The following is a 21,346-nucleotide window of genomic DNA, read 5'->3' as shown; positions in this document are numbered from 1 at the left end:
TCCCCGCAGCCACGATGAGTAGTTAGCAGCAGCCACGCTGGAGTTCCGGCTAAACCTGGTGGCGCGGAGGAGGACGGAGGAAACGCGGCTGGGAGAGATGGAAGAGGACCCTGAAAGGCAGGCCCGTTTGCGACGAGCCGAGGAAGAGGAGCAGCAGCTGTGGGAGGAGCCGGCATGCCCACCCACTCCGAGGTATGTCGCCGAACAGTGGGTGCCGCCCCAGGAGGAGGCCGACGTTCGGGCTGCCTCTCCGCCGGGCTGGCTGCCGGAGGTGCCGCGGTACGAGGGGTCGCCGACGAGACCACCCTCACCGGAAGGCGAGGCGCTCCCACCCCGGTCGCCACCACCGCCGCAACCTGATACGCCACCACCACCGACGAGGCGCGGCGGGGAATCTCCCCGATGGAGACCCGCGCGGCCACCCACGCCGAGGTTCGAACGGCCGCCGGCAGCAGAGTCGCACCCGAGCCGGACACGCCACAGTACCAACCCGGAGACCCGGTAGGACACCACGGCGTGAGGTGGCGGCAACAGACGGCCGTCTGGACGTGGCCAGAGGGCCCCGCGGATGAGAAGGCGACGGTGGATGAGCCCCGGATTTGGAAGGAGACGGGACCTCGGGTGAGCCTGCTGGATCCTAGGACCCGTGGCCGGCCGGTCCTGTGGACCCCGCCGACACCGAGTACGCGACCATCGACGCCAAGTACTGGGCCAACGACACCGGCAGGGACACGAAACGCGGCGGAGCCTCAGGAGCGGGGGCCGTGGAAATGGCCGGAACCGACGGGAGGTGGAAGGCCAAGTTTGAAGCGGCAACATTCGGCGCCCGTGGTGTCCGAATCGGCGGCGCGTCCTTAGTTGGCGCGGACGATGTCGGCGCCGGAAGGCCAGCTGTGGCTTGGAGTCCCACAGCAAGAGTGGCCCGCAGGAATCGCGGAGGAACCGGCGTTGCGCGAGGCTCGCAACCTGGGCGGCAGGCGCAGCGTGTGGGTCAGGAACGGCGGACGCCGTGAGGCTGGCGCACGTGAGGCTGGGGCTCGCGGGCATGAGCGTTTTTGTGGAGCAGACCGAGATGAATCCGTGAATAAAATGTTGAAAACTTAACACTCAGAAGCTAAGGACCGGAGGGGGCGGGAAAGCGGCTGAAAGCATAAAGAAAAAGGGAGCATACATGGCTGCAACCTGAAACGAAGGGAAAGGGTTAGGGCGGAGGCATAGACAAAACTCCAGCTGACTTACCCGCTGCGAAGCCAATGCTAAGTCCTCTCCGCTCCCGCTCTCGAAGGGGTCTGCGTGGAGCCGGGTCAGCCAGCTGAGGGCGAATGAAGGATGAAAGTGAAGGAAAGTCGCAGAAAGGATAGGAGCGAAAGTGGGAAAAGGAAATTGAAACTCACCTTGAGAAGTCGCAAATTTTGCAGAATCACCAGATTACAGGGAAGGGGGCGCGTCGATAGGCGGTCGATTTGCACTGGACGATAGTGCGATCGATGGGCACAAGAAAAATGGAAATATCGGTGATGAGGAACATCGCGGCAAGCAAGTGGCAACGCCGCACCTGCGATATTGATAGCGTGAGCAGGCCCCCTGGGTATCGATAGCCGATTAGTATCGGTGCCCAGTGGGAACAGATGGAGGATCGGCGCGGGAGATTTAAAGTTGCCATGCGGAGGACGTCCGGCGCTGTGAAAACGTAACAAGGTTAAAAGCGTCGAGGGGACGACGAGGGAGCAACGAGGGAGCACCGAGGGAACCGGAACGAGGTGCGCTATGACTCAAGGGCTAGGATATACAAGGGAACCGTAGGCTACAGTATGCGCAGACTTCGTCGGAACCCTGCCGCGTTCAAAACACGGCAACCAAATGCTGCTGGTGCTGATAGACAAGTTCTCCAAGTGGACTGAATTGGTGCCGCTGCGGAGCGCGACGGCCGAGTCCCTAAAGAAAGCGTTCAGGGAGCGCATCATCGCAAGGTTTGGGGTCCCGAAGATAGTCATAACGGACAACGGAGTACAGTTCAACAGCAAAATCTTCAAGAATTTTCTGGCCGAGATGGGAGCCAAGCAACAGTTCACGGCTCCATATACCCCGCAAGAGAACCCGACAGAAAGAGCAAACAGGACCGTGAAGACGATGATAGCGCAATTCACAGGGCAGGATCAGAGAAACTGGGACGAGATCATGCTGAGATCATGCTGGCAGTAAATACGATTGTTTCGGAATCCACAGGATACACGCCGGCGTTTATTACTACAGAGCGCCCTTTACGACAGAGAGACCTTGGGAACAAGCCGACCCACTGAGACCCCAGGGGAGAAGGCAAACAAACTCGGGGAAATCTTCGAGATTGTAAGGCAGAATCTGAAGAGAGCCTCCCAGGATCAGGCTAGGCATTACAACCTAAGGAGGAGACAATGGACACCAGCGGTGGGGGACGTCGTGTGGGCCAAGGAACATCATTTGTCAAAGGCGGCCGAGCGGTTCGCAGCAAAGTTGGCCCCAAGATACGACGGACCTTACCAGGTCACGGATTTTGCGTCACCAGTAATCTGCAAAATACGGTACGTGAACACAAAAAAAAGAGAGAACCATCCACTTGAGCGAGCTGAAATAAGAACAAACACAGAACACATACGGCCAGCCACTAGCAGATATGTTAGACAAAAGGCAACAATAAAGTGTCAAAGAGTCTCAAAGGATACTACGAAAGGGTCCAAGGATAGCTCCAAGGATACCCGAAGGACACGGGGAATAGGGTCCAAGGATAGCTCAAAGGATACCCAAAGGACACGAGGAGAAGGGTCCAAGGATAGCTCCAAGGATACCCAAAGGACACAAGGAAAAGGATCCAAGGATAGCTCCAAAGATACCCAAATGACACGACGAAAAGGGTCCAAGGATAACTCCAAGGATACCCAAAGGACACGATGAAAAGGGTCCAAGGATAGCTCCAAGGATACACTAAGGACACGAGGAAAAGGGACCAAAGATAGCTCCAAGAATACCCAAAGGACACGAGGAAAAGGGTCCGAGGATAGCTCCAAGAATACCCGAAGGAAGCAAGGAAAAGGGTCCAAGGATAGCTCCAAGGATACCCAAAGGGCTCAAGGAAAAGGATCCAAGGATAGCTCCAAAAATACCCAAAGGACACGACGAATAGGGTCCAAGGATAGCTCCAAGGATACCCAAAGGGCACAAGGAAAAGGATCCAAGGATAGCTCCAAAGATACCCAAAGGACACGACGAAAAGGGTCCAAGGATAACTCCAAGGATACCCAAAGGACACGAGGAAAAGGGTCCAAGGTTAGCTCCAAGGATACCCGAAGGAAGCGATGAAAAGGGTCCAAGGATAGCTCCAAGGATGGCCAAAGGATACAAGGAAAAGAGCCCGAGGATAATTTCAAGAATGCTCAGGAATACAAGGAAGGAACCCAAGGATAACTCCAAGGACTCTCAAAGAACACAGACAAAAGGGTCAAGGGATAACTCCAAGGAGGCTCTAGGATACGAAGAAGGGAATACAAGGATATCTCAAGGGAAAGCAAAAAAAAAGACAACTGGAGGACGGAAAAGACACAACCATCAGACCGGAACGTCCAAACGCTCGGAGATGACTGAAAGGAAAATTTCCAGCGATAGTTCGCCGAAGGAAGGGGAAGACGGCACAGATCAGAGAGCTGTACCGTAAAAACGGAATGTAACAGGAGGGAGGCTGGAAGAAATAGCGGTACCGAGCAAAGAGGAAGGCTTAGAACCGAGGTGTCGAGAAGGGAACGGCCGGCGGCAAACGTTCATTTAGCGAGAACACCACCATGAGCACCAGAGTAACAAGCAGCAAAGTTGGCCCCAAGATACGACGGACCTTACCAGGTCACGGATTTTGCGTCACCAGTAATCTGCAAAATACGGTACGTGAACACAAAAAAAGAGAGAACCATCCACGTGAGCGAGCTGAAATAAGAACAAACACAGAACACATACGGCCAGCCACTAGCAGATATGTTAGACAAAAGGCAACAATAAAGTGTCAAAGAGTCTCAAAGGATACTACGAAAGGGTCCAAGGATAGCTCCAAGGATACCCGAAGGACACGTTGAATAGGGTCCAAGGATAGCTCCAAGGATACCCAAAGGACACAAGGAAAAGGATCCAAGGATAGCGGCTTCAGAAGGCCACCAGCGACACGGACGGCCGTATCCCAACCGGCACAACCAATGTCGAGTGGGTCAGCGAGGAGCCACCTGCGGGGCGACGGACTCCCCGCAGCCACGAGGAGCAGGTAGCAGCAGCCACGCTAGAGTTCCGGCTAAACCTGGTGGCGCGGAGGAGGACAGAGGAAACGCGGCTGCGAGAGATGGAGGAGGACCCTGAAAGGCAGGCCCGTTTGCGACGAGCCGAAGAAGAGGAGCAGCAGCTGTGGGAGGAGCCGGCATGCCCACCCACTCCGAGGTATGTCGCCGAACAGTGGGTGCCGCCCCAGGAGGAGGCCGACGTTCGGGCTGCCTCTCCGCCGGACTGGCTGCCGGAGGTGCCGCGGTACGAGGGGTCGCCGACGAGACCACCCTCACCGGAAGGCGAGGCGCTCCCTCCCCGGTCGCCACCACCGCCGCAACCTGATACGCCACCACCACCGACGAGGCGCGGCGGGGAATCTCCCCGATGGAGACCCGCGCGGCCACCCACGCCGAGGTTCGAACGGCCGCCGGCAGCAGAGTCGCAACCGCGCCGGACACGCCACAGTACCAACCCGGAGACCCGGTAGGACACCACGTCCGAACGGACATCCCGGCGGCGCACTTGACCCACAGCGTGCGGACGTTCGTGGCCGAAGGCGTGAGGTGGCGCCAACAGACGGCCGTCTGGTCGTGGCCAGAGGGCCCCGCGGATGAGAAGGCGACGGTGGATGAGCCCCGGATTTGGAAGGAGACGGGACCTCGGGTGAGCCTGCTGGATCCTAGGACCCGTGGCCGGCCGGTCCTGTGGACCCCGCCGACACCGAGTACGCGACCATCGACGCCAGGTACTGGGCCAACGACACCGGCAGGGACACAAAACGCGGCGGAGCCTCAGGAGCGGGGGCCGTGGAAATGGCCGGAACCGACGGGAGGTGGAAAGCCAAGTTTGAAGCGGTAACATTCGGCGCCCGTGGTGTACGAATCGGCGGCGCGTCCTTAGTTGGCGCGGACGATGTCGGCGCCGGAAGGCCAGCTATAGCTTGGAGTCCCGCAGCAGGAGTGGCCCGCAGGTATCGCGGAGGAACTGGCGTTGCGCGAGGCTCGCAACCTGGGCGGCAGGCGCAGCGTGTGGGTCAGGAACGGCGGACGCCGTGAGGCTGGCGCACGTGAGGCTGGGGCTCGCGGGCATGAGCGTTTTTGTGGAGCAGACCGAGATGAATCCGTGAATAAAATGTTGAAAACTTAACACTCAGAAGCTAAGGACCGGAGGGGGCGGGAAAGCGGCTGAAAGCATAAAGAAAAAGGGAGCATACATGGCTGCAACCTGAAACGAAGGGAAAGGGTTAGGGCGGAGGCATAGACAAAACTCCAGCTGACTTACCCGCTGCGAAGCCAATGCTAAGTCCTCTCCGCTCCCGCTCTCGAAGGGGTCTGCGTGGAGCCGGGTCAGCCAGCTGAGGGCGAATGAAGGATGAAAGTGAAGGAAAGTCGCAGAAAGGATAGGAGCGAAAGTGGGAAAAGGAAATTGAAACTCACCTTGAGAAGTCGCAAATTTTGCAGAATCACCAGATTACAGGGAAGGGGGCGCCTCGATAGGCGGTCGATTGGCACTGGACGATAGTGCGATCGATGGGCACAAGAAAAATGGAAATATCGGTGATGAGGAACATCGCGGCGAGCAAGTGGCAACGCCGCACCTGCGATATTGATATCGTGAGCAGGCCCCCTGGGTATCGATAGCCGATTAGTATCGGTGCCCAGTGGGAACAGATGGAGGATCGGCGCGGGAGATTCAAAGTTGCCATGCGGAGGACGACCGGCGCTGTGAAAACGTAACAAGGTTAAAAGCGTCGAGGGAACGTCAAGGGAACGTCGAGGGAACGTCGAGGGAGCAACGAGGGAGCACCGAGGGAACCGGAACGAGGTGCGCTATGACTCAAGGGCTAGGATATACAAGGGAACGCCGTAGAGTGAGAGCGCTGATTTTTCTTAAATCTTTCCCGCAGGTGCCAGAGGAACCGTAGGCTACAGTATGCGCAGACTTCGGCGGACCCCTGCCGCGTTCAAAACACGGCAACCAAATGCTGCTGGTGCTGATAGACAAGTTCTCCAAGTGGATTGAATTGGTGCCGCTGCGGAGCGCGACGGCCGAGTCCCTAAAGAAAGCGTTCAGGGAGCGCATCATCGCAAGGTTTGGGGTCCCGAAGATAGTCATAACGGACAACGGAGTACAGTTCAACAGCAAAATCTTCAAGAATTTTCTGGCCGAGATGGGAGCCAAGCAACAGTTCACGGCTCCATATACCCCGAAAGAGAACCCGACAGAAAGAGCAAACAGGACCGTGAAGACGATGATAGCGCATTTCACAGGGCAGGATCAGAGAAACTGGGACGAGATCATGCTGGCAGTAAATACGAGTGTTCCGGAATCCACAGGATACTACCGAGCGCACTATACGACAGAGAGACCTTGGGAACAGGACGACCCACTGAGACCCCAGGGGTGAAGGCAAACAAACTCGGGGAAATCTTCGAGATTGTAAGGCAGAATCTGAAGAGAGCCTCCCAGGATCAGGCTAGGCATTACAACCTAAGGAGGAGACAATGGACACCAGCGGTGGGGGACGTCGTGTGGGCCAAGGAACATCATTTGTCAAAGGCGGCCGAGGGGTTCGCAGCAAAGTTGGCCCCAAGATACGACGGACCTTATCAGGTCACGGATTTTGCGTCACCAGTTATCTGCCAAATACGGTACGTGAACACAAAAAAGAGAGAACCATCCACGTGAGCGAGCTGAAACAAGAACAAACACAGAACACATACGGCCAGCCACTAGCAGATATGTTAGACAAAAGGCAACAATAAGGGTCCAAGGATAGCTCCAAGGATACACGAAGGACACGAGGAAAAGGGACCAAAGATAGCTCCAAGAATACTCAAAGGACACGAGGAAAAGGGTCCGAGGATAGCTCCAAGGATACCCGAAGGAAGCGAGGAAAAGGGCCGAGGAAGAGGAGCAGCAGCTGTGGGAGGAGCCGGCATGCCCACCCACTACGAGGTATGTCGCCAAACCGTGGGTGCCGCCCCAGGAGGAGGCCGACGTTCGGGCTCGCCGACAAGGGTCGCCGACGAGACCACCCTCACCGGAAGGCGAGGCGCTCCCTCCCTGGTCGCCACCACCGCCGCAACCTGATACGCCACCACCACCGACGAGGCGCGGCGGGGAATCTCCCCGATGGAGACCCGCGCGGCCACCCACGCCGAGGTTCGAACGGCCGCCGGCAGCAGAGTCGCACCCGCGCCGGACACGCCACAGTACCAACCCGGAGACCCGGTAGGACACCACGTCCGAACGGACATCCCGGCGGCGCACTTGACCCACAGCGTGCGGACGTTCGTGGCCGAAGGCGTGAGGTGGCGCCAACAAACGGCCGTCTGGACGTGCTCGGAGGTCCCCGCGGATGAGAAGGCGACGGTGGATGAGCCCCGGATTTGGGAGGAGACGGGACCTCGGGTGAGCCTGCTGGAACCTAGGACCCGTGGCCGGCCGGACCTGTGGACCCCGCCGACACCGAGTACGCGACCATCGACGCCAGGTACTGGGCCAACAACACCGGCAGGGACACGAAACGCGGAGCCTCAGGAGTGGGGGCCGTGGAAATGGCCGGAACCGACGAGAGGTGGAAGGCCAAGTTTGAAGCGGTAACATTCGGCGCCCGTGGTGTCCGAATCGGCGGCGCGTCCTTAGTTGGCGCGGACGATGTCAGCGCCGGAAGCCTTGGAGTCTCGCAACCTGGGTGGCAGGCGCAGCGTGTGGGTCAGGAACGGCGGACGCCGTGAGGCAGGCGCACGTGAGGCTGGGGCTCGCGGGCATGAGCGTTTTTGTGGAGCAGACCGAAGTGAATCCGTGAATAAAATGTTGAAAACTTAACACTCAGAAGCTCAGGACCGGAGGGGGCGGGAACGCGGCTGAAAGCATACAGAAAAAGGGAGCATACATGGCAGCAACCTGAAACGAAGGGAAAGGGTTAGGTCGGAGGCATTGACAAAACTCCAGCTGACTTACCCGCTGCGAAGCCAATGCTAAGTCCTCTCCGCTCCCGCTCTCGAAGGGGTCTGCGTGGAGCCGGGTCAGCCAGCTGAGGGCGAATGAAGGATGAAAGTGAAGGAAAGTCGCAGAAAGGATAGGAGCGAAAGTGGGAAAAGGAAATTGAAACTCACCTTGAGAAGTCGCAAATTTTGCAGAATCACCAGATTACAGGGAAGGGGGCGCCTCGATAGGCGGTCGATTGGCACTGGACGATAGTGCGATCGATGGGCACAAGAAAAATGGAAATATCGGTGATGAGGAACATCGCGGCGAGCAAGTGGCAACGCCGCACCTGCGATATTGATATCGTGAGCAGGCCCCCTGGGTATCGATAGCCGATTAGTATCGGTGCCCAGTGGGAACAGATGGAGGATCGGCGCGGGAGATTCAAAGTTGCCATGCGGAGGACGACCGGCGCTGTGAAAACGTAACAAGGTTAAAAGCGTCGAGGGAACGTCAAGGGAACGTCGAGGGAACGTCGAGGGAGCAACGAGGGAGCACCGAGGGAACCGGAACGAGGTGCGCTATGACTCAAGGGCTAGGATATACAAGGGAACGCCGTAGAGTGAGAGCGCTGATTTTTCTTAAATCTTTCCCGCAGGTGCCAGAGGAACCGTAGGCTACAGTATGCGCAGACTTCGTCGGACCCCTGCCGCGTTCAAAACACGGCAACCAAATGCTGCTGGTGCTGATAGACAAGTTCTCCAAGTGGACTGAAATGGTGCCGCTGCGGAGCGCGACGGCCGAGTCCCTAAAGAAAACGTTCAGGGAGCGCATCATCGCAAGGTTTGGGGTCCCGAAGATAGTCATAACGGACAACGGAGTACAGTTCAACAGCAAAATCTTCAAGAATTTTCTGGCCGAGATGGGAGCCAAGCAACAGTTCACGGCTCCATATACCCCGCAAGAGAACCCGACAGAAAGAGCAAACAGGACCGTGAAGACGATGATAGCGCAATTCACAGGGCAGGATCAGAGAAACTGGGACGAGATTATGCTGAGATCATGCTGGCAGTAAATACGATTGTTTCGGAATCCACAGGATACACGCCGGCGTTTATTACTACCGAGCGCCCTATGCGACAGAGAGACCTTGGGAACAGGACGACCCACTGAGACCCCAGGGGAGAAGGCAAACAAACTCGGGGAAATCTTCGAGATTGTAAGGCAGAATCTGAAGAGAGCCTCCCAGGATCAGGCTAGGCATTACAACCTAAGGAGGAGACAATGGACACCAGCGGTGGGGGACGTCGTGTGGGCCAAGGAACATCATTTGTCAAAGGCGGCCAAGGGGTTCGCAGCAAAGTTGGCCCCAAGATACGACGGACCTTACCAGGTCACGGATTTCGCGTCACCAGTAATCTGCCAAATACGGTACGTGAACACAAAAAAGAGAGAACCATCCACGTGAGCGAGCTAAAATAAGAACAAACACAGAACACATACGGCCAGCCAGAAGCAGATATGTTTGACAAAAGGCAACAATAAAGTGTCAAAGAGTCTCAAAAGATACTACGAAAGGGTCCAACGATAGCTCCAAGGATACACGAAGGACACGAGGAAAAGGGACCAAATATAGCTCCAAGAATACCCAAAGGACACGAGGAAAAGGGTCCGAGGATAGCTCCAAGGATACCCGAAGGAAGCGAAGAAAAGGGTCCAAGAATAACTCCAAGGATACCCAAAGGACACGATGAAAAGGGTCCAAGGATAGCTCCAAGGATACACGAAGGACACGAGGAAAAGGGACCAAAGATAGCTCCAAGAATACCCAAAGGACACGAGGAAAAGGGTCCGAGGATAGCTCCAAGGATACCCAAAGGACACGACGAAAAGGGTCCAAGGATAACTCCAAGGATACCCAAAGGACACGATGAAAAGGGTCCAAGGATAGCTCCAAGGATACACTAAGGACACGAGGAAAAGGGACCAAAGATAGCTCCAAGAATACCCAAAGGACACGAGGAAAAGGGTCCGAGGATAACTCCAAGAATACCCGAAGGAAGCAAGGAAAAGGGTCCAAGGATAGCTCCAAGGATACCCAAAGGGCTCAAGGAAAAGGATCCAAGGATATCTCCAAAAATACCCAAAGGACACGACGAATAGGGTCCAAGGATAGCTCCAAGGATACCCAAAGGGCACAAGGAAAAGGATCCAAGGATAGCTCCAAAGATACCCAAAGGACACGACGAAAAGGGTCCAAGGATAACTCCAAGGATACCCAAAGGACACGAGGAAAAGGGTCCAAGGTTAGCTCCAAGGATACCCGAAGGAAGCGATGAAAAGGGTCCAAGGATAGCTCCAAGAATGGCCAAAGGATACAAGGAAAAGAGCCCGAGGATAATTTCAAGAATGCTCAGGAATACAAGGAAGGAACCCAAGGATAGCTCCAAGGATTCTCAAAGAACACAGACAAAAGGGTCAAGGGATAACTCCAAGGAGACTCTAGGATACGAAGGAGGGAATACAAGGATATCTCAAGGGAAAACAAAAAAAAAACAACTGGAGGACGGAAAAGACACAACCATCAGACCGGAACGTCCAAACGCTCGGAGATGACTGAAAGGAAAATTTCCAGCGATAGTCCGCCGAAGGAAGGAGAAGACGGCACAGATCAGAGAGCTGTCGCCACCACCGCCGCAACCTGATACGCCACCACCGACGAGGCGCGGCGGGTAATCTCCCCGATGGAGACCCGCGCGGCCACCCACGCCGAGGTTCGAACGGCCGCCGGCGGCAGAGTCGCACCTGCGCCGGACAAGCCCCAGTACCAAACCGGAGAGCCGGTAGGACACCACGTCCGAACGGACATCCCGGCGGCGCACTTGACCCATAGCGTTCGGACGTTCGTGGTTGAAGACGTGAGGTGGCGGCAACAGACGGCCGTCTGGACGTGGCCGGAGGGCCCCGCGGATGAGAAGGCGACGGTGGATGAGCCCCGGATTTGGGAGGAGACGGGACCTCGGGTGAGCCTGCTGGATCCTAGGACCCGTGGCCGGCCGGACCTGTGGACCCCGCCGACACCGAGTACGCGGCCATCGACGCCAGGTAGTGGGCCAACGACACCGGCAGGGACACGAAACGCGGCGGAGCCTCAGGAGCGGGGGCCGTGGAAATGGCCGGAACCGACGGGAGGTGGAAGGCCAAGTTTGAAGCGGCAACATTCGGCGCCCGTGGTGTCCGAATCGGCGGCGCGTCCTTAGTTGGCGCGGACGATGTCGGCGCCGGAAGGCCAGCTGTGGCTTGGAGTCCCACAGCAGGAGTGGCCCGCAGGAATCGCGGAGGAACCGGCGTTGCGCGAGGCTCGCAACCTGGGCGGCAGGCGCAGCGTGTGGGTCAGGAACGGCGGACGCCGTGAGGCTGGCGCACGTGAGGCTGGGGCTCGCGGGCATGAGCGTTTTTGTGGAGCAGACCGAGATGAATCCGTGAATAAAATGTTGAAAACTTAACACTCAGAAGCTAAGGACCGGAGGGGGCGGGAAAGCGGCTGAAAGCATAAAGCAAAAGGGAGCATACATGGCAGCAACCTGAAACGAAGGGAAAGGGTTAGGGCGGAGGCATTGACAAAACTCCAGCTGACTTACCCGCTGCGAAGCCAATGCTAAGTCCTCTCCGCTCCCGCTCTCGAAGGGGTCTGCGTGGAGCCGGGTCAGCCAGCTGAGGGCGAATGAAGGATGAAAGTGAAGGAAAGTCGCAGAAAGGATAGGAGCGAAAGTGGGAAAAGGAAATTGAAACTCACCTTGAGAAGTCGCAAATTTTGCAGAATCACCAGATGACAGGGAAGGGGGCGCCTCGATAGGCGGTCGATTGGCACTGGACGATAGTGCGATCAATGGGCACAAGAAAAATTGAAATATCGGTGATGAGGAACATCGCGGCGAGCAAGTGGCAACGCCGCACCTGCGATATTGATATCGTGAGCAGGCCCCCTGGGTATCGATAGCCGATTAGTATCGGTGCCCAGTGGGAACAGATGGAGGATCGGCGCGGGAGATTTAAAGTTGCCATGCGGAGGACGTCCGGCGCTGTGAAAATGTAACAAGGTTAAAAGCGTCGAGGGAACGTCGAGGGAGCAACGAGGGAGCACCGAGGGAACCGGAACGAGGTGCGCTATGACTCAAGGGCTAGGATATACAAGGGAACGCCGTAGAGTGAGAGCGCTGATTTTTCTTAAATCTTTCCCGCAGGTGCCAGAGGAACCGTAGGCTACAGTATGCGCAGACTTCGGCGGACCCCTGCCGCGTTCAAAACACGGCAACCAAATGCTGCTGGTGCTGATAGACAAGTTCTCCAAGTGGATTGAATTGGTGCCGCTGCGGAGCGCGACGGCCGAGTCCCTAAAGAAAGCGTTCAGGGAGCGCATCATCGCAAGGTTTGGGGTCCCGAAGATAGTCATAACGGACAACGGAGTACAGTTCAACAGCAAAATCTTCAAGAATTTTCTGGCCGAGATGGGAGCCAAGCAACAGTTCACGGCTCCATATACCCCGCAAGAGAACCCAACAGAACCCAAGGCAAACAAACTCGGGGAAATCTTGGAGATTGTAAGGCAGAATCTGAAGAGAGCCTCCCAGGATCAGGCTAGGCATTACAACCTAAGGAGGAGACAATGGACACCAGCGGTGGGGGACGTCGTGTGGGCCAAGGAACATCATTTGTCAAAGGCGGCCGAGCGGTTCGCAGCAAAGTTGGCCCCAAGATACGACGGACCTTACCAGGTCACGGATTTTGCGTCACCAGTAATCTGCCAAATACGGTACGTGAACACAAAAAAAGAGAGAACCATCCACGTGAGCGAGCTAAAATAAGAACAAACACAGAACACATACGGCCAGCCACTAGCAGATATGTTAGACTAAAGGCAACAATAAAGTGTCAAAGAGTCTCAAAGGATACTACGAAAGGGTCCAAGGATAGCTCCAAGGATACCCGAAGGACACGGGGAATAGGGTCCAAGGATAGCTCAAAGGATACCCAAAGGACACGAGGAGAAGGGTCCAAGGATAGCTCCAAGGATACCCAAAGGACACAAGGAAAAGGATCCAAGGATAGCTCCAAAGATACCCAAAGGACACGACGAAAAGGGTCCAAGGATAACTCCAAGGATACCCAAAGGACACGATGAAAAGGGTCCAAGGATAGCTCCAAGGATACACTAAGGACACGAGGAAAAGGGACCAAAGATAGCTCCAAGAATACCCAAAGGACACGAGGAAAAGGGTCCGAGGATAGCTCCAAGGATACCCAAAGGAAGCGAGGAAAAGGGTCCAAGGATAGCTCCAAGGATGGCCAAAGGATACAAGGAAAAGAGCCCGAGGATAATTTCAAGGATGCTCAGGAATACAAGGAAGGAACCCAAGGATAGCTCCAGGATACGAAGGAGGGAATACAAGGATATCTCAAGGGAAAGCAAAAAAAAAACAACTGGAGGACGGAAAAGACACAACCATCAGACCGGAACGTCCAAACGCTCGGAGATGACTGAAAGGAAAATTTCCAGCGATAGTCCGCCGAAGGAAGGGGAAGACGGCACAGATCAGAGCACATGAGCACCACAGTAACAAGGAGCGACGCACGAAAAGCGATGGCTGCCCGCCAGCCGGCCGAGAGGTCTTGCCCGGGGCAAGGATGGTCAACCACACGGCCTACCCGAACCTCGCGGCAAATCTGGAGGCGAGGAAAGCCCGATCCGGTGATCAGCTCCGACAGCGACGTCGAGCTGATCGAAGATCCGCGGCTGAAGCAGAGGAGGTGGCGGCTTCAGAAGGCCACCAGCGACACGGACGGCCGCATCCCAACCGGCACAACCAATGTCGAGTGGGTCAGCGAGGAGCCACCTGCTGGGCGACGGACTCCCCGCAGCCACGAGGAGCAGGTAGCAGCAGCCACGCTAGAGTTCCGGCTAAACCTGGTGGCGCGGAGGAGGACGGAGGAAACGCGGCTGCGAGAGATGGAGGAGGACCCTGAAAGGCAGGCCCGTTTGCGACGAGCCGAGGAAGAGGAGAAGCAGCTGTGGGAGGAGCCGGCATGCCCACGCACTCCGAGGGATGTCGCCGAACAGTGGGTGCCGCCCCAGGAGGAGGCCGACGTTCGGGCTGCCTCTCCGCCGGGCTGGCTGCCGGAGGTGCCGCGGTACGAGGGGTCGCCGACGAGACCACCCTCACCGGAAGGCGAGGCGCTCCCTCCCCGGTCGCCACCACCGCCGCAACCTGATACGCCACCACCACCGACGAGGCGCGGCGGGGAATCTCCCCGATGGAGACCCGCGCGGCCACCCACGCCGAGGTTCGAACGGCCGCCGGCAGCAGAGTCGCACCCGCGCCGGACACGCCACAGTACCAACCCGGAGACCCGGTAGGACACCACGTCCGAACGGACATCCCGGCGGCGCACTTGACCCATAGCGTGCGGACGTTCGTGGCCGAAGGCGTGAGGTGGCGGCAACAGACGGCCGTCTGGACGTGGCCGGAGGGCCCCGCGGATGAGAAGGCGACGGTGGATGAGCCCCGGATTTGGGAGGAGACGGGACCTCGGGTGAGCCTGCTGGATCCTAGGACCCGTGGCCGGCCGGACCTGTGGACCCCGCCGACACCGAGTACGCGACCATCGACGCCAGGTACTGGGCCAACGACACCGGCAGGGACACAAAACGCGGCGGAGCCTCAGGAGCGGGGGCCGTGGAAATGGCCGGAACCGACGGGAGGTGGAAGGCCAAGTTTGAAGCGGCAACATTCGGCGCCCGTGGTGTCCGAATCGGCGGCGCGTCCTTAGTTGGCGCGGACGATGTCGGCGCCGGAAGGCCAGCTATGGCTTGGAGTCCCGCAGCAGGAGTGGCCCGCAGGAATCGCGGAGGAACTGGCGTTGCGCGAAGCTCGCAACCTGGGCGGCAGGCGCAGCGTGTGGGTCAGGAACGGCGGACGCCGTGAGGCTGGCGCACGTGAGGCTGGGGCTCGCGGGCATGAGCGTTTTTGTGGAGCAGACCGAGATGAATCCGTGAATAAAATGTTGAAAACTTAACACTCAGAAGCTAAGGACCGGAGGAGGCGGGAACGCGGCTGAAAGCATAAAGAAGAAGGGGGCATACATGGCAGCAACCTGAAACGAAGGGAAAGGGTTAGGGCGGAGGCATAGACAAAACTCCAGCTGACTTACCCGCTGCGAAGCCAATGCTAAGTCCTCTTCGCGCCCGCTCTCGAAGGGGTCCGCGTGGAGCCGGGTCAGCCAGCTGAGGGCGAATGAAGGATGAAAGTGAAGGAAAGTCGCAGAAAGGATAGGAACGAAAGTGGGAAAAGGAAATTGAAACTCACCTTGAGAAGTCGCAAATTTTGCAGAATCACCAGATGACAGGGAAGGGGGCGCCTCGATAGGCGGTCGATTGGCACTGGACGATAAAGCGATCGATGGGCACAAGAAAAATGGAAATATCGGTGATGAGGAACATCGCGGCGAGCAAGTGGCAACGCCGCACCTGCGATATTGATATCTTGAGCAGGCCCTCTGGGTATCGATAGCCGATTAGTATCGGTGCCCAGTGGGAACAGATGGAGGATCGGCGCGGGGGATTTAAAGTTGCCATGCAGAGGACGACCGGCGCTGTGAAAACGTAACAAGGTAGTTTGGAGAGTAAGAGAGTTTGGAGACAAGGGAGTTTGGAGAGAGATAGAGTTTGGCGAGCAAGAGTGTTCGGAGACCAATAATGGAGAAAGAGAGAGCGGAGACTTGGCGGGCGATGCCATATGAATCACCGGAATCAGCGGAACGGCAACATCAGGCTGCACGGCGGCGGGAAGCAATGCGTGAAGGACAAGAGGGTCAAACAGGAGCCATGGACTTTGGACCCGGTGTGGCGAGTTTCGGCGGGCCGTGAGCAAAAGAGAAATAACGGTTCTCAGAGGCCCATATAAACCCGCAGGGCGCAGGCAGCGGGATCATTCAGTCGAGATCAGTCATCCGAGAGCATCAGTCGAGTACGATCATCAAGAGTTAAGACAAGCAGTCGAACGAACACCAACCAAGCAAACTACAAGGGAGCCACATCAGGGCGAGTCGTCGGAAGCAGCGCCGTGGGAGCCTACAAGGAGCAAGATTGTCACGTCGAGACGTTCGGGATTGGGATTACTAGGAATCTCCGAACAGAGACACAGGTGGCTGAGGTCTAAGGAGGCACCACACGGCTAAATCAAGGCATCTGTTCTTTCCTGCCAACGAAGTCCTGGCGTTACGCCTGGAGGGTCTACTAGACTTAGAGCAGTGAAAGCCGACGACTTGAAATTGCGAGCTCGGGGGTAAGCCTGTCGAGCCCCAGTGTACCTTGCCCAAGCACTATGCAGACGTATCCCGGCGTGAGCCCAGTGCGCCAAGTGCAGTTGAGCAGGTCCTGGCGCGATCAGCCACAAGGGAGAGAAGTCCCGGAAAGAACTCCAAGAGTAGCGAGCCAGAAGGGAGAGAAGTCCCGGAGCGGCGCAACAGAACCCCGAGAGTAGCGAGCCGGAAGGAAGAGAAGTCCCGGAGCGGCGCAACAGAACCCCGAGAGTAGCGAGCCAGAAGGGGGAGAAGTCACGAATCAGAAGAGAGAGAAGTCCCGGATCGGCGTATGCCCACGAACCTAGCACAGAAGTCAAGACGTACAGCCACCCTGTTAGGAGCAGCTCGCAGGCGGTCACGTTTATATAAATTTGTTGGGACGAACACACACAATCTACTGAACTAGCCGCACACATACCGTAGCGAGCTGAAAGCAAACAAATCAGCTCGTTACATCTGGCGCCCAAAGTGATTGTCCCAGCGGTGAAAGCAAAATAAACAGAATGGGAAAGAAGTGGATTTACCGCCTTCAGAAGGAGGACTTCGCCCAGGTCGCACAAAAACTTAATGTCGCCCTAGACGGCAGATTAGAGGACATGAGGAGGACACTGTCGGAGTATTACTCCGAGACAGAGAACGACCCACAACTTGCCGACATCTGGGCTGAGTTGGAAGCCATGTATTACGACAGAATCAGCCCGAGTATCACGCTAACTAACGCTGAAGGGGATAACCTAGTAACAAGCTTGAGCGTCGACAACTTGCAAAGGGAGGCTCACAGGAGAGAGTCAAGCCAGGACAGGAAGACAACGGTGCTGACCTCTAAACACAGCTAAGCGGATTATGCAAGGGTCGCTAAACAAGTCCGAGAGTGGTCATTCAGAGAGAGAGAGCTTTCATCTTTACTTTCTGCCGAGAGATTTCTTCACAAGGCTGTCGGATCAGGTCAGGCAACGAAAGCAGGGTTTCAGTGAGTAATTTAAAGACTACACGATCGACATGCAGACGATGTCGAGGCCTCTAAACTATTCTGCGAGAGACACCTTAAAGATCATAAAGGAAAACTGCACCCCAAGCCTAAGGAACTTTTTAAGGGCGTACAAAGTGCCGGACCTGGACACGTTGATGCTATTAGCCGATAAATACGAAGAACTGGAAAAGGAGCGGAAAGAGTTCGCCCAAGAAAACAAGTTCTCAAAGGCAAAGTCGTCACCACCAACGCAGGTCACGTGCAGAAGATGCGAGGAGACAGATAGCCAGGAGACACGGAGAAATGACAAATTTTCACCGCCGCAACGAGTCCCACGACAGCAGGCACCAGGAGCACCACGAGGAGGCCAATGGACGCCACCACAGCAGCAACAGATACAACCAGCGAACACGGGGTGGAGACCGACAAACACAACACAGAGGCCGCGGGGAACGACACACATTGCAGATCCCCATGAGGCCTGCCGAAGGTGCGGCTGCCACGGACACTGGGCACAAGCATGTCGACTCCAATGCCTGTTGTTTTGCTGGGTGTGCGGGAGAGTAGGTGTCAGGAGCGTCGAATGCTGCCAGCAGGCGGGAAATGCCCAGCGACCTCAGCCGCAGAGAGGCGAGCGAGGGTCGCAAGATGCTACCTCTACAAACTAACGGGCAAGCTAATCGAGGAGGAGCAGCAGTTGTCCGCAGCGGTGACGATTGGGGGAGGCTCGTACAAGGCCACGATCGACACCGGAGCAACAGCGAGCTTTATAACCAAGGAACTGGCGGACAACCTGGCTGCCCTCGGCGGCAAGTTAGGTTGGCAGACGGAAGGTGCGGCGGGATCGATGAACAGCTGGAGGTGGAGATCGCATTCGGGAACAAGCGACTAACCATGAGCCTGCTGATACTACCAGGGGTAGTGGATTCATTGGTGTTAGGATAGAACTTTCTAACTCAAGTCGGAACCAAGATAAGGTGCGCTGGACACGAGGTGATAATACCGGCCAGGAACCGACACAATGGGTGGCTCGAGGAGAGGCTATCGGTAGAAGTCGTACAACACGAAACAGAGTACGACGACACAGCGAAGTTCCTGGAGGCAAAGCTAGCCAGTTTCAAAACCATGACAGGAACGTCGAACATGGCAGAGCATCAAATAACGATGAAGGACGACAAACCAATAAAACAGCCATACTACCCCAAAACCCGAAAGTTCAAGGGGAGATCAATGCGAAGGTGGACGAGCTACTCCAAATGGAATGCATAGAGCACTCAACCAGCCCATACAACTCTCCCAACGTGATGGTTAGGAAGAAGACGGGCAAGTGGAGACTGTGCGTCAACTTGAGGCAGATCAACACCAAATCGATAAAGGATGCCCACCCAATGCTTCGAATAAATTATATCCTCGACCAGCTGAGAGAGGCACGGTACATAAACAGCTTGGACCTGAAGGATGGCTACTGGCAAATCCCGCTGAAAGAAAGCAACAGGCAGTACACTGCATTTACAGTGCCCGGAAAGGGCTTATTCCAGTGGAGAGTAATGCCGTTTGGACTCCATTCGGCATCTGCGACCTTCCAGCCGATGTTGGACCGGGTAATTGGTCCCGAGATGTCGCCGCACTCATTTGCGTACCAGGACGATATCATAGTGATCGGACGCACACTAGAAGAGCACAAGGCAAACTTGAAAGAGGTATTCCGGCGGCTGAAAGACGCTAATCTGAGATTGAACTCGGAAAAATGTCAGTTTTTCAAGAAGGAGCTGCTTTATTTGGGTCATAGAGTGACTAGCGACGTAATAGGCACGGATCCGGAAATGGTAGCAGCCGTCGCCGAATAAGAGCCGCCGTCAACAGTTAGAGAGCTCCGACAGTACCTGGGAGTAGCATCATGGTATCGGCGATTTGTACCTGACTTCGCAAAAATAGTCAAACCTCTCAACGATCTGCTGCGCAAGGGCAACAAGTGGGTGTGGACACTGCAACATCAGTCGGCATTCGAAGAGGTAAAGGCCAGGCTGGTGGCAGACCCCTACTGGCGTGCCCGGATTTTGAAAAACCATTTGTCCTGCAAACGGACGCAAGTGATTACGGTATTGGGGCCATTTGACCCACGAAACTGAACGTGGCGAAAAGGTGATCTCTTACTCAAGCCGAACGCTTAACGGGGCTGAAAAAAAACTACTCCACGACCGAGAAGGAGTGTTTGGCAATAGTCTGGGCGATCCGGAAACTGAAGCCATATTTGGAAGGGTACCACTTCAAGGTGGTAACTGAACCACATGGCACTGAAGTGGCTCAACAGCATCTCGAGCCCTTCAGGAAGGATCGCCAGATGGGCCCTGGAGTTGCAGCAGTATGACTTCGAAATAGCGTACAGGAAGGGACAACTCAATGTGGTGGCAGACGCATTATCAAGGCAGCCACTACCAGTAACACTGCCGGGGATCAAGGAGACATCGGCGGCGGAAGCCTCCGCAGCATGCAGCTGGATTCAGGACATGCGCGGAAAGATTAGAACCCAGCCACAAAAGTACCCGGACCACGTAAAGGAGGGAGACACCTTCTACAGGAACATTCCACACAGAGCAGGCAGTGAGGATGTCGCGACGTGGAAGATGTGCGTCCCGAAAGCTCTACAAGAAGCGGTGCTGAAAGAGAACCGCGACTCACCGACAGCTGGCCATGTAGGAAGCAGAAGGACAATAGCACGTCTGGCAACCCGGTTCTACTGGCCAGGCATGCACCGAGACGCACGAGCCCACGTAAGAGGGTTCGAGAAATGTATCAGATTCAAGCCGAATCAGATGCAGGCAGCTGGGAAAGTGCTAACGCAGGTGCCAGAGGAACCGTAGGCTACAGTATGCGCAGACTTCGTCGGACCCCTGCCGCGCTCAAAACACGGCAACCAAATGCTGCTGGTGCTGATAGACAAGTCCCTAAAGAAAGCGTTCAGGGAGCGCATCATCGCAAGGTTTGGGGTCCCGAAGATAGTCATAACGGACAACGGAGTACAGTTCAACAGCAAAACACAGTTCACGGCTCCATATACCCCGAAAGAGAACCCGACAGAAAGAGCAAACAGGACCGTGAAGACGATGATAGCGCAATTCACAGGGCAGGATCAGAGAAACTGGGACGAGATCATGCTGAGATCATGCTGGCAGTAAATACGAGTGTTTCGGAATCCACAGGATACACGCCGGCGTTTATTACTACCGAGCGCCCTATACGACAGAGAGACCTTGGGAACAGGACGACCCACTGAGACCCCAAGGGGGAAGGCAAACAAACTCGGGGAAATCTTCGAGATTGTAAGGCAGAATCTGAAGAGAGCCTCCCAGGATCAGGCTAGGCATTAAAACCTAAGGAGGAGACAATGGACACCAGCGGTGGGGGACGTCGTGTGGGCCAAGGAACATCATTTGTCAAAGGCGGCCGAGGGGTTCGCAGCAAAGTTGGCCCTAAAATACGACGGACCTTACCAGGTCACGGATTTTGCGTCACCAGTAATCTGCCAAATACGGTACGTGAACACAAAAAAAGAGAGAACCATCCACGTGAGCGAGCTGAAATAAGAACAAACACAGAACACATACGGCCAGCCACAAGCAGATATGTTAGACTAAAGGCAACAATAAAGTGTCAAAGAGTCTCAAAGGATACTACGAAAGGGTCCAAGGATAGCTCCAAGAATACCCGAAGGACACGGGGAATAGGGTCCAAGGATAGCTCCAAGGATACCCAAAGGACACGAGGAGAAGGGTCCAAGGATAGCTCCAAGGATACCCAAAGGACACAAGG

At 56.0% G+C, this 21,346-nt stretch overlaps 3 protein-coding genes across 3 annotated transcripts in view; all 3 read left to right on the top strand.

Moving 5' to 3' along the window:
* Positions 1–21,346, top strand: part of LOC127011707 (cylicin-1-like) — a 92,365-nt gene that overhangs the window by 8,652 nt on the left and 62,367 nt on the right. The window lies entirely within an intron of this gene.
* LOC122818742 (uncharacterized) lies at positions 98–505 on the top strand. The gene has a single exon (XM_044093839.1). It carries the CDS (start codon positions 98–100, stop codon positions 503–505), a length of 408 nt encoding a protein of 135 aa, XP_043949774.1.
* LOC122818741 (nascent polypeptide-associated complex subunit alpha, muscle-specific form-like) lies at positions 13,847–15,033 on the top strand. The gene is made up of 2 exons (XM_050889696.1): positions 13,847–14,547; positions 14,667–15,033. The coding sequence occupies exons 1-2, from the start codon at positions 13,847–13,849 to the stop codon at positions 15,031–15,033; spliced, it is 1,068 nt and encodes a 355-aa protein (XP_050745653.1).

This window comes from Drosophila biarmipes, unplaced genomic scaffold (assembly GCF_025231255.1).
Source record: "Drosophila biarmipes strain raj3 unplaced genomic scaffold, RU_DBia_V1.1 ptg000005l, whole genome shotgun sequence".
NCBI classification, from domain to species: Eukaryota; Metazoa; Arthropoda; class Insecta; order Diptera; family Drosophilidae; genus Drosophila; species Drosophila biarmipes.
Note: the sequence above shows the minus strand (reverse complement) of the source record. Positions and strands in the feature narration are given on the sequence as shown.

Excerpts from the sequence above, each read along its gene's own strand:
- LOC122818742 (XM_044093839.1), top strand. The coding sequence starts at position 98 with ATGGAAGAGGACCCTGAAAGGCAGGCCCGTTTGCGACGAGCCGAGGAA.
- LOC122818741 (XM_050889696.1), top strand. The coding sequence starts at position 13,847 with ATGGCTGCCCGCCAGCCGGCCGAGAGGTCTTGCCCGGGGCAAGGATGG. Across the intron at positions 14,548-14,666 it reads GCGCGGCCACCCACGCCGAG|CGTGCGGACGTTCGTGGCCG; the intron begins GTTCGAACGGCC and ends CTTGACCCATAG.